Source organism: Zingiber officinale, chromosome 2B (genome assembly GCF_018446385.1).
Source record: "Zingiber officinale cultivar Zhangliang chromosome 2B, Zo_v1.1, whole genome shotgun sequence".
Classification (NCBI taxonomy): Eukaryota; Viridiplantae; Streptophyta; class Magnoliopsida; order Zingiberales; family Zingiberaceae; genus Zingiber; species Zingiber officinale.
In genome coordinates, this window is record NC_055989.1 from 146,898,400 (window position 1) to 146,910,986 (window position 12,587).

Consider the following 12,587-nt stretch of genomic DNA (forward strand, 5'->3'; position numbering starts at 1 on the left):
AATGGGTGTCGTTTAGATTATTCGTAAAACGACTCAGCTTGTTGACCGTACAGGCAATATCCGGACGTGTGCAGTTTGTGAGATACATCAAACTGCCTATTATCCAAGAATATTCCAATTGCGATATGGGCTCACCATGGTTTTTCGCTAAGTGTTTACTTAGATCCATAGGTGTTTTTATTATAGAGAGATCGTTTGCATTGAACCTTTTCAATACTGACTCTATATAATGGGATTGTGTCAAAATTAAACTATCTCATTGGATGTCCTGAAAATTTTAATTTCCCAATATAACATCTGCTAGACCCATGTCTTTCATATTAAAATTCTTGGTCAACATTTTCTTTGTACTCATGATTACCTCATCATTACTACCCATTATAAGCATGTCATCTACATATAGGCAGATCATTACATGACCTTCAGGTGTGTTTTTGACATAAATACATTTGTCACATTCATTTATTTTGAATTCGTTTGATAATATTATTTTGTCAAATTTTCGTGCCATTGTTTAGGCGCTTGTTTAAGTCCGTACAACGACTTAACAAGTCGACACACTTTTTCCTCTTTTGCTGGAGCTACGAACCCCTCGGGTTGCTCCATATAGATTTCTTCTTCCAACTCACCATTTAAGAACACAGTCTTAACATCCATTTGGTATATTTCAAGGTTATACAGTGCTGCGATGGCTATCAACACTCGTATGGATGTAATCCTTGTCACCGGTGAGTAGGTATCAAAGTAGTCAAGACCTTCCTTTTGCTTATACCCTTTGACTACAAGTTTGGCCTTATACTTGTCAATTGATTCATCAGCTTTATACTTGCGTTTTAGTATCCACTTACAACCCAATGGTTTGGTACCAGAAGGAAGGTCTACTAGTTCCCAAGTATGGTTATTCATGATGGACTCGATTTCACTATTGACGGCTTCTTTCCACATTGGGGCGTCGGGACTAGAGAGAGCTTCGCTTAATGTTCTTGGGTCCATTTCCGACATAAAAGTTATGAAGTCTGGCCCGAACGATTTCTCAACTCTAGCTCGTTTGCTCCGACGTGGCTCTTCGCTTTGATTGTCAATAGTCCTTTTACGACAACTAAGTTCAGAAACGTCATTTTCGTTAGAACTTCCGTTGTTATCACTTTGAACGTTTCCCTTCTTATTTGGGAATATGTTTTCAAAAACTATCGCATTCCGAGATTCTATGGTTGTTCCCACATGAATATCAGGAATGTTTGACTTGTGAACTATGAATCGATATGCACTACTGTTATGGACATATCCGACAAATATCGCATAGAACGTTTTAGGTCCGATCTTTACTTGCTTTGGCTTAGGTACTTCGACCTTTGCTAAGCACCCTCATACCTTTAGGTATTTGTATGATGGCTCACGACCTTTCCATAGTTCATATGGTGTTTTATCATTTTTCTTATGAGAGATTTTGTTGAGAATATGGTTTGCTGATAGCATAGCTTCCCCCCACAAGTTCTGGGGTAAGTATGAATTTATCAACAAGGCATTCATTATTTCTTTTAGTATCCGATTTTTACGTTCGGCAACACCATTTGATTGAGGCGAGTAAGGTGCCGTTGTTTGATGGATAATGCCAGATTCTGAACAAAATTCATCAAACGGTACACCATATTCTCCTCCTCTATCGCTATGAATTATTTTAATTCGTTTATCAAGTTGATTTTCAACTTCTGTTTTATAGGTTCTGAAAGCTTCTAAGGCTTCATCTTTACTTCTTAAAAGAAAGACATATTAACAGAACCTCATGCAGTCATCGATAAAAGTAATAAAATACTTTTTATCTCCTCTAGTATGCACGAATTTTAAGTCACATAGATCACTATGTATTAACTCTAGAGGAGTCGTTGACCTTTCCACCGAATGAAAAGGTAGTCTCGTCATTTTTGCTTCCACGCACACTTCACATTTGTGTGTTTCGTCAACATTGACGTTTGGTAATAAATTTAACTTGACGAGATGTTTTAGAGTATTATTATTGACATGCCCAAGTCGATCATGCCACAAATTAAAACACTCAACAACATAGCTGGAAGCTTTTATTTTATTACCATCAAATTCACGGTATACAGTCATTACAACCATTTTGAACAGACTATTTTAAGTACCCTTTACTTACGAATACACCATTTTTCGTAAGTATAAAGTTGTTTGACTAGAGCACTAGTCTGAAACCGGCCTTAACAAATGTTAATCCAGAAACTAGGTTTTTCCTGATGTCGGGAACATGGAGCACATCAATGAGTGTTAGCTCTTTCCCAGACATCATTTTCAGAACAACTTTCCCGAGTCCGACAATTGGGGATGTCATGGAATTGCCCATGTAGAGCTTTCTTCCACTTATCGGAGTATACTTGGAGAACATCGCCTTATCATAACAGATATGAAGAGTTGCTCCAGTATCGATTCACTACTGCTTCGGGTTATCCGCCACCGTGTTGGCTTCAAACACGACCGCAGTGAGATCCAATTCCATGTCGTCAGAAGTTACGACTTGGTTCGCAACACCCTTCTGACTCTTGGTTGGTTTCTTCTGGCGTCTGCAATCCTTGGACATGTGTCCTAGCTTTCCGCAGTTGTAGCATGTGCCCTTGAATTTCTTGCCTTGAGCATTCAAGAATTAGGTGTTTAGACAAGCTCGATTATGTGAGGAGTTAGGACTTCAGCATCAATGGTGAACGTGTTCAATATTGTATATGCTAGGTGGTACCGATTGTTGTTGTTACATTTGCATATTATGAGGCCCCACTTAAAACCAAAGAAGAGAAAATGCTTGAGAGAATGAATTAGGTGTTTAGACACACTCAAGAATCTCATATTGCTTGTATTAGTAAGCTTTGAATGGATAGACACACTTTTGGAATATTATGTGAGATGGTAAGAGATATTGGAAATTTAAAAGACACCAAAAATATATCTTTACAAGAAGTAGTTGCTATGTTTGTGTATGTTTTGGCTCACCAAAAAAAAAATAGGACAATGAGTCTATTATTTTTACGGAGTGGAGAAACTATCAGTCGTCATTTTAATTGTTGCCTTCTAGCAATTTTGAATTGCATTCCATTTTGCTAAAAAAAACCAGGTCCTATTACTGAAGATTGTCAAGACGATCATTGGCGGTGTTTCAAGGTACTTTGCATCTGTATTTCTTAAAATTATAACTTATTGGAAACAAAAAAAAATCCACCTTATTTATTGTTTTCTCAAAATATTTAAAAGATAGGATTATTAATTAGGTGCTTTGGATGATACATTAATCAAAGTTACACCTCCTTTTGATCAAAAGCCTCGATATCGTACTAGAAAAGCAAATATAACTTCAAATGTATTGGGTGTTTGTTGTCCAAACATGTAGTTTATATATGTTTTATCTAGATGGGAGGGTTCTTCACATATGGTCGTGTGCTTAGAGATGCTATAATTAGGCATGATGGTCTTAAACTTCCTCAAGGTACAATTGGTCTTAGACTAGCTAGTTAGATTTTTAATATAATATTTCATTCAAACTTATAATTAATGCAAAATATTTTTGTTTGTATTTTTGAAGGTTGTTATTATTTTGGTGGATTCTGGATATTGTAATGCAGATGGATTTTTAGCTCATTTCAAGGGTAACGATACCATTTAAATGAGTTTCACGATCACTGACTATATACAACCGAAGAGTATTTTAATATGAACCATTCTAAGGGCCAGAAATCTGATTGAGAAATGCTTTGGGTTACTAAAAGGGTAATGGAAAATGTTGGCTTCCCTCTCATTTTTCCCAATTGAAACTTAAGTTCACATTATTTTAGTTGTTGTCTTTTACACAATTTGATTCGAAAGTATATGATTTTCGATCCATAAGAGTTGGAACCACTGGAAGAAGATGACATGAAAGATGGACACTTTGAAATGATGAATATGTGACAAGTATCATCCCAACAGAATAATGGATCAACTTTCTGAATACGTTGACACTTGACATGTTTTATCGTTGGAGAGAATGATCATATCCTTGATCATTTGTTGGCAAGGGGATATGTTAATGACGTTTTTATTGCATTTTCATGAATATTTCAACATGTTTGTCATGTTTAAGAAGACAATTGTTCTGTGAACCTAACTATTTTTTATTTATTTCAATATTTGTTTTATTTTAGTTTATATATTATTTATGATCGAATAAATTTTATTTCTTGATAAATTTGTTATCACATGTTACAGTTTCTTGTAACCATGATCCTTTTTACTCATAACTTTTAATGATTTGACATTATTATGTGTTAGCATAGGGCAAGATCAAGAGTTCGAGGACGTGGGAGAAATAAATGCTTCTAGACAGAAAATGAAGTTTAAGTATTAATTGTAACTCTTAAAGATATGACTTAAGATCCTTCATGGAAGATCCTCCCGTGGTCTCCAGCGACATCTTGCGGCTTCCTCCTCCAACGTCGTCTCCAGCGACATCCTGCGCCCTCCCTTCAGCGACCTCTCTGCTGCGTCGCCGGCCTCCGACGACTTCCCTGCTGCGTCGCCGGCGTCCTCGACGACCTCCCTCCCGCGACTTTCCCGAACGCGACCTCCATCCCTGGCACCGTGTGGAAGAAAGCAAAGACTTTTTCTGTTATTAGGTAATAGTGGTTCAAAAACTTCTCATTTATTGTTACAATTTCGATTTCCTCCTGATCGTGTTAGCAGATTTTGTGATGATATTTCTCAGTTTAGTTTTTTTGTGCTACAAATGCTACTTGATTTCCACAAGGATAATTAAAGTAGTTACTAGTGATTTTAAACTTTGCCCTGAATACTAAACGTATGGTCTCTAAAAGCTCGGGTCTTCTAGATCACTGTTGGATGATTTCATGCATGATCAAACTCTCTAATTTTTTTAGTTCTGTCAAAGAAAATGCAGAAATCAAGTAGATGGATGATGATGTAGTGAATTAGGGTGTTGATATTTTGTAAGTCAAACAAATACCTATTTACTTTTGATGGTTTCACAATGAATTTCATTGGCCAGTTTAATGGTTTTTTGACGAGGCTGTACAAATTATTAATTTACAAAAATAAAAAAATTATTAATCCAAGACTAACGTGGTCATGTTAGCAGTGTGAGTGTAAAATACCCTTTCACATAGGAATATTTTACATAAATATTTTAATTTGATTATATGATTCATAGGAAGTCTCTACAATATTTCGTACATACCCTTTCACATTTAGCTAGTGTGAGTGTAAAATAAAATTCATGCAAATGGTAGCAAGTGTAAGTTACTTAAAGGTTTTACATGATGGACAGGTGATGTTAAGCATGACATTCTTGAAGTGAATTAAGGCATTTTATGCAAGTTTGGAGGGTTGTTGTTAGCTTTTTTTAGTCCAAAATTCTATGTTTTATTTTAATTTATGTCTTTTTTTGCATATTGGTGTTGTTCAGGTATAAGGTAAGAAAATCATGGCAGTTGGCTCTTCATCAGCATCATCTTTCACTCGAAGACGTATGAACGATGAGCAATGTGACACTCCCCACATATTATGTTATTGTGGGTTACGAGCTACTCTCCAAACATCATGGACGGAATCTAATCCAGGAAGATGATTTTTTTCATGTTCAAAATATAGAGTAAGTTTTCGTTATATCAACACGGTATTGTGAGTTTTTTAAGTATTGAGTTTTAATTAAGTTGATTTGAAATTCAGCAAAGGGGTTGTGGCTTCTTCTTATGGCATGACCCAGAACTCTCAGAAAGAAGTAAGATAATTATTAATGAGTTGAAGATGAATAACAAAAAATTAAAGTTAGAGATCAATGAATTGAAGAAAGGTACTAGTTACGAGGGCACAGGTGACTACAATGATGTTCTGGATGATGGGAACAACAATCATGTAATTATGCAGTTGAGAGATGAAATATGTTCCTTGAATAGGAAATTTAGAATTGCTATCGCTGTAGTTGTATGTATTTGGATTGTGATGATGAGTATGTGGTTAATGTAACTTTTTTTGTGTCAAAATTTGACATTGTGATGTAACTCTAAATGGTGTAACTTCTTTACTCATGTAACTTGTTTTGTTTTGCCGATGAATCTTTGACTTTGACATTTCGATTGTAATTATGCAGTTGAGAGATGAAATATGTTCCTTGAATAGGAAATTTAGAATTGCTATCGCTGTAGTTGTATGTATTTGGATTGTGATGATGAGTATGTGGTTAATGTAACTTTTTTTGTGTCAAAATTTGACATTGTGATGTAACTCTAAATGGTGTAACTTCTTTACTCATGTAACTTGTTTTGTTTTGCCGATGAATCTTTGACTTTGACATTTTCCTTCAACCTCTTCTATTAGACAATGTTACAGAACTATTCTCTTTTATTTTGATTTGATTAATTCTAGGTTGTTGGTATTGAATTTTACACTTATTATAATCCATGTTCTCCTTTAATCTAACATTATTTTTGTTGTGACTAGCTCGTGTTGATCATATGAAGTTTGTTGTCCTTTGTGGATGCATGGTGTTCCATTGCATGTTTTTATGGTTCTGGTGATGTAAAGAATATTGGAGAATTGAAGGAGCATTTGGGAACATATATGATAAGGCTGCATTTGATATAAATTATTTTTGTTGGGTGCTACATGTTATCAGAGCCTAAAATATGGTTTTTCTAGATCGTTTGGCATTATTTGTTTCATTGGCATCTGGGGAAGCTTTGTCTAAGTTGTTAGCAGGTTTATTCAATTGGATGAAAATTACTATAGGCTGAGCAGTGCAGTAATATCACAACAAACTGATCTCAATTTCAGTTACAAACTGTCAATTCCCAACTGATTAACAGCAGCTACAAACTTCCTATGTAAGTCAATAGACCAAACACCCTTGGCTTTTTTGAGTAGTTGTATAATCAGTCTCCTGGATATTCTCCTCAGAGTTGTCATCGCCTTCGTCATTCTGGTCCTTCCTCTTCCTTATAAACTTTTCATTTCAATTGGGCGAGCTATTCATGTTCAGACCGTCAGCAGATTCTTTACTAACGATTTGGTGCTTGTCTGATTCTTCCCCATCATCAAAATGGCTATACTCTTTGTGTGATAACTTCCTTCTCCTTACAACATGCTGCCATATATTCTTGAGCTCCTCAATCTGAACTGGTTTGAGCAAGTAGTCACAAGCACCATGAGTTATGCCTTTCATTACAGTTTTGGTCTCACCATTCACAGAGAGCACTGCATCCAACCAATTTATCACAGTTAACCTTTGTGGAGTTCAAAGATTCAGTGAACCAATAGAAACTCACAATTGCCAAATAAAAACATTACCAAAATGGTTTCTGAAGAAGAAACTAGCATGCGTACTAGACAAGCATATATTACTGTACAAATCATGGATGAAATTGAGATCATCCTTGGCTTACTGATGACCGGAAGGTCCATCTCCAGAAAATGGCACTGATGACCGAAAGCTTTGATCAATTGGATTAACTAGAAACTGATTAAATTATATAGCACCGAGCCAGCATTTCCACAAGAAAATGGCACGATGACATCTTTATATGGCACTTTATGCAAGGACTGAACAAGAACTGAATGAAACAAAATAATTTGTCGTGATGTATGTAGTGAACCTAGTCACAACATTATTCCAAATCCTATATCCTGCCAATCTTACCCTGAAATGTAGACTGACAATCTTACACTGCACTATACCACTGCAACAGCCATCAAACAACACCTTAGCAACAACCATTACTCTATGAATTAGAAAACTATCAAACATCTCAAAGCACACATCATCATAAACAATTACCGAAAAAACATCAGTAGAATCTTAACATCAGTAGAATAGTCCAGAAAACAACAACTTCATAAAAAAAAACCTGCAGTAGAATCTAATTTTTCATAAAACAACTTCAGTAGAATCTAATTCTTCATCCATTAATTTTCACAATATAAGAGAAATTTAGCCCATCAAAAATCTGCAGCTTCCAAATTTTACAAAAACCTGCAAATGCACAACACTTAAAATTCCAACATTGCATATATACTTTAATCACCAAACCAAAGAACAAAAGTCACTGTACCTTTGTACTAACTGCATTACGGTAAATAATTTGTTGGAAGATAACCAAGATGAGATGATTGATGCACCTATAACATAATAGTAAAGCATTATCAAGTATATAGTTAACCGTAAACTATTAAAAAAAATAAGCTAAATTACTAAATGGTGTAACTTGTATGAAAAATAAATACTAGTGGTAAACTACACCATCTAATGAAAGATTGTGAACTTGTATTAAAAATAAATACTTGTGAAAGTTGTGATGCTAATAATGGTGGGAATTGAGTCTCAGTCATACTCACACTATCAACAGAGCTACCAATTGTTGGCACAGAATTTATAAGCTAAAACAAGAAAAAAAATACAGTTTTAAATAGTTATAACATAAATTATGTTAGATTAACATAAGGTAAACAAATACCAACTTGATGATTGATCCGGTCATATTGTACGATGGGCATGCTGGAAATAGTTTGATCTACATCCTGTATTATACAAAAAAAAATTAATGATTTACATTATTCAAATTTAACAACAAATAATACCAAATAAATAAAAATTTAAAAGTTATGGAGTAGAAACCATTACAATCATTGAAGCTTGGTTTATTTTCCTCGTTGCTTTTCCTTTCCTTGAAATCTTCTCTAACCCACCTTTTAACCTTTTACTTGAGACTGTTTTCTTCTTTGTTTTAATTCCTTTCACTCCTGTAGAGTTCCCTTCACCATAATCAAATTCCAAGGATTCTTGGCTCACTTTTGATTGTTGGACATTTGATTCATTGAATTGTAACTTATCATCCACCATCTTACACAAGCTCAACATGACATCTTTAACAACATTGTAAGTGTCATCCCTTTCCGCTGCCTTGGTAATCAATTGAACATTCAACCCACACAAATCTTTGTATCGCATGTTTTGAAGTACTTTTGGATCCAAACTAGCATTGTTGGCAGAATCTTCATAAACTCCAAAATATCCAATTTTTGCTTTTCTTGTCCACCTTTTCAATACATACTCACTTGGGATCTTCATGATATTATTCCACGTAAATATTTTCAGAATATGAGAACACAAAATTCCAGCAAATTCATATTTTCTGCAACTATACTCAATTTTTTCAGACTTCTTATAAAGTGTAACTATATGCAAGTTTCTCTTTTTGTGAGGAGTAATTTTATATTTTGTAAATGCATCAACATCCTCACAAATTTCTAAACTAGAATCATGAGATAAGCACCACTCTTGTTGAAAACACTTGTATACCTCAGGAGTATAAATTTCACTAGCATGCTTTAGAATCTCAATTGGAAACATTAAATATGGAACTGTTGTATTTGATCTAAAATCTGCTTTTAATTCCTCATATCGACGATCATCAAGGAGTCTTTGGAAGTGATTGAAGAAGTCTAAAAACTTATGTTTATAAGTCACATACTTTTTCACAACACTATTCATGCTCTCACTTCTTTGGGTTGTAGTCATATCCGCGCAAAACATTTGTCGTCCATATACTAAAGCCCATTTTTCCTTTTTGTTGTACATGTGCCTCAACCAATCATTGTCTTCAAGTGAATACTTAGTCAACATCAAATTCCAAGCTGAAATAAAATCTTCCTCTTCATCAAAATCATACACACATGAAGCAAAATCTTTAGCAAAGTCTCTAAACTGAGAGAAAACTCCACTCAAATGTATGGCGGCATTTTGATAAATGTGCCAAATGCACAAACGATGATGTGTTTCAGGCCATCTGGAAGCTAATGCCTTTGTCATTGCTGCATCTTGATCTGTAAGAATAGTAGTTGGTTTTTTCTCACCCATAGCTCTAGTTAATGTATCAAACAACCACTCAAAAGTCAAACTGGTTTCATCATATAATAAAGCTGCACCAAAAAGTATCGATTGTTTATGATGATTAACACCTACAAATAACGCAATTGGCCGACCTTCATTGTTCTTTCTGTAGGTTGTGTCAAAGAAAATAACATCTCCAAAATTAGCATAATCAGCTCTCATCTTAGCATCAGACCAAAAAATATTAGTAATCAAATCATCTTCATCAACTTGAATAGCATAGAAAAAATTAGGATCATCAAACTGCATTTTCTGCAAATACTCCAATACACCCCCTGTATCCCCAACTCTCATATTTATTGTTCTTTTGGATCGCAAGTAGTTTTTGTAATCCTCAGGAATAAATCCTAAATTCTCCCTCCCACCTACTTGTCTCACCATAAGATCATGAGATGCTTTTGGGGGGATTCCCACATCACTTGCAATCTCAATCTGTTTCGCTGTAGAAAAAGATATATTTCTATAACTTCTATAGAGGTGAGTTTTGTTTGGACTTGAGAGATAATGATTATGCTCTTTAACAAATTGCACCACACTAAACTTACTTTTTTTCGAATACTAATCTTCATTTTAGCCTCACAACCAAACCTAGTTTCATCACGACTTGCTTTGACATAAATATCTCGTTTGTCTTTTCCTCTTTTGCCTTGGGCACAACAATAAAAAACTCTATCAAGTAATTTACCCGATTTATCATTGTGGATTTTTCCTCTCCTTATGCCAAATTCAACTTTTTTAGCATATGCCAAATAAAATTGATATGCATCTTCTTCTGTATCAAATTCTAACCCCAATTGTGGTATATCCAAATCTGTTTCAATGTTTAAGCCTATAAAATCAAATAAACAAAGAAAAATGTATAAAAAGTAAAATTTGATATATTGAAACTCCATACATTTCCAATATGAATCTTATTACCTTCATCAATAACTTCAAAGTCATCTTCCCGACTAGCTTCATTTTCTTCAAAGTTCAATTGACGACAACTCGTAGATTCACCCTCCATGGTTAGAGTCCAAGCTGAAACCTTATATTGACGGTGAGCACAAACTGCATATCAGTCGCAATTCAAAAAACTTCTAAAAAAATCATATTGTGTCAGAAGCAAACATCAAGGAGGACAGTAGAAATTGTGGATTCTGATCCAAGTGTGTAAAATAACTGATTATATTAACTCTTATATGAAAAGAATAACATACCTCAACCCAGATAAAGGAGGACAGTGGCCGAGCTGACGGAATTCTCTACCTGCCACAGAAGAGTGTTCCTCACTCTGTGCAAAATTACTCGAGAACCTTTCTTCAAGCAAAGCCTAGGTATGATGACCATACACAAACAGTGCATCATATTAGAAAACATCTTAACTGCAAAATATCCAAGTAACCTCAAAATGTAAAAATTAGTACCACAATTAAGAATGGCATGTAATCCATAATTGCAAGTAATGTGTCAGCAATCACAGTTGTCAAGTCCTAAAAGGCGTGTTCTTTATTTTTACAACATGAAAAACAGATAGATTCATTCACAACCAATAGGGTAGCAGAAATCAAAATCCATATCTTATATTCTTAGAAAAAAACCATGATGTCAGTTGGTGATTGTTCAAGTCTAAGTTGATTCAATTTGTAAGAATAAACTGATAAATGGGGCAAATAGGAACACTTTGTAAGAATTGATGTGTACGTTGGGGAAATTAGGAACACGTTTGTAGGGATGCACTGGAGGTGATGGCAGCGGGAGGGAGGTCGGCGATGCACTGGATGTTGTGGAGGTCGCTGGAGGGGGCCGTTGGAGGTCGTCGCAGGGGCTGGAGGGCGCGAAGGTCGCTGGAGGCCGCAGGAGAGAGGTCGCCGCGATGCTGGAGGCCGCTGGAGGTCGTCGCGATGGAGGTCGGCGCTGGAGATCGTCGCGATGGAGGGAGGCGACGGAGCTAGGGCTTCGGCGTTGGAGGGAGGGAGGGAGGGAGGCGACGGAGCTAGGGCTTCGGCGCTGGAGGGAGGGAGGGAGGGAGGCGACGGGGCTAGGGCTTCGGCGCTGGAGGTCGAGAGCTTTGCTTTTCACGTGGAGCGACACTGAGGGCGAGAGAGAGGTTAGGGATTTTTCGAGTTGGTGCGTGCACGTGTTTTACACGTGAGAGAGATTTTATATCCCCAGTGTGGTCCAGGGGCGGACCAGAGAAACGCGGTCCAGAAGATCCCTCCCCCTATTTATTAGGAATAGCAAATAATAACTTAAATGCAGGGCAAATAAAATAATTATTATAATATTATGATTTATTTTAAGAATAAATATGATATTTGCTACATTTGTATTCCCAATCTTTTGGCAAACCAAATAATAATATTGATAATCATATCTAATCAGAGCTTATGAACCAAACAATAATAGTGGAATAACTAAATTAAACCTATTTATATTCCAGTCAACTATCAAACCCATTTCCATTCTCATTCCTGCATCCAAACCAAATGTCACCTAATAATTCATCATCAATTCTAGTGCATATTAGAGATTTCTATCTCGATCTCATCATAAGATCCACAACCTTAATTTTTATATTACACGGAAATGACAGAAACCCACACGACGACTATGAACATGAACATGAACATAATAGAGGATCCCCTATTATCGTATTATACCCTGTCCA

General features: G+C 35.7%; 2 protein-coding genes across 2 annotated transcripts; both read right to left on the reverse strand.

Moving 5' to 3' along the window:
• Window positions 1-6,944: 6,944 nt before the first annotated feature.
• LOC122049640 (two-component response regulator ORR22-like) lies at window positions 6,945-7,453 on the reverse strand. Its single transcript, XM_042610999.1, has 2 exons — window positions 7,434-7,453; window positions 6,945-7,245 (listed from the first exon to the last, which is right to left on the reverse strand). The coding sequence occupies exons 1-2, from the start codon at window positions 7,450-7,452 to the stop codon at window positions 7,004-7,006; spliced, it is 261 nt and encodes an 86-aa protein (XP_042466933.1). The 5' UTR covers window position 7,453; the 3' UTR covers window positions 6,945-7,003.
• Window positions 7,454-7,978: 525 nt separating this feature from the next.
• On the reverse strand, window positions 7,979-10,943 carry LOC122048819 (protein FAR1-RELATED SEQUENCE 9-like). The gene is made up of 6 exons (XM_042610340.1): window positions 10,856-10,943; window positions 10,623-10,766; window positions 8,669-10,377; window positions 8,506-8,565; window positions 8,329-8,424; window positions 7,979-8,020 (listed from the first exon to the last, which is right to left on the reverse strand). The coding sequence occupies exons 1-6, from the start codon at window positions 10,941-10,943 to the stop codon at window positions 7,979-7,981; spliced, it is 2,139 nt and encodes a 712-aa protein (XP_042466274.1).
• Between the last annotated feature and the right edge of the window lie 1,644 nt (window positions 10,944-12,587).

Bases quoted from the DNA above. Each gene is read 5' to 3' on its own strand.
- LOC122048819 (XM_042610340.1), bottom strand. From the start codon at position 10,943: ATGGAGGGTGAATCTACGAGTTGTCGTCAATTGAACTTTGAAGAAAAT. The intron at 8,425-8,505 runs GTTGGTATTTGT...TTCTTGTTTTAG, and splicing joins ATGACCGGATCAATCATCAA to CTTATAAATTCTGTGCCAAC. The intron at 8,021-8,328 runs GTATTTATTTTT...GTGCATTTGCAG, and splicing joins TAGCATCACAACTTTCACAA to GTTTTTGTAAAATTTGGAAG.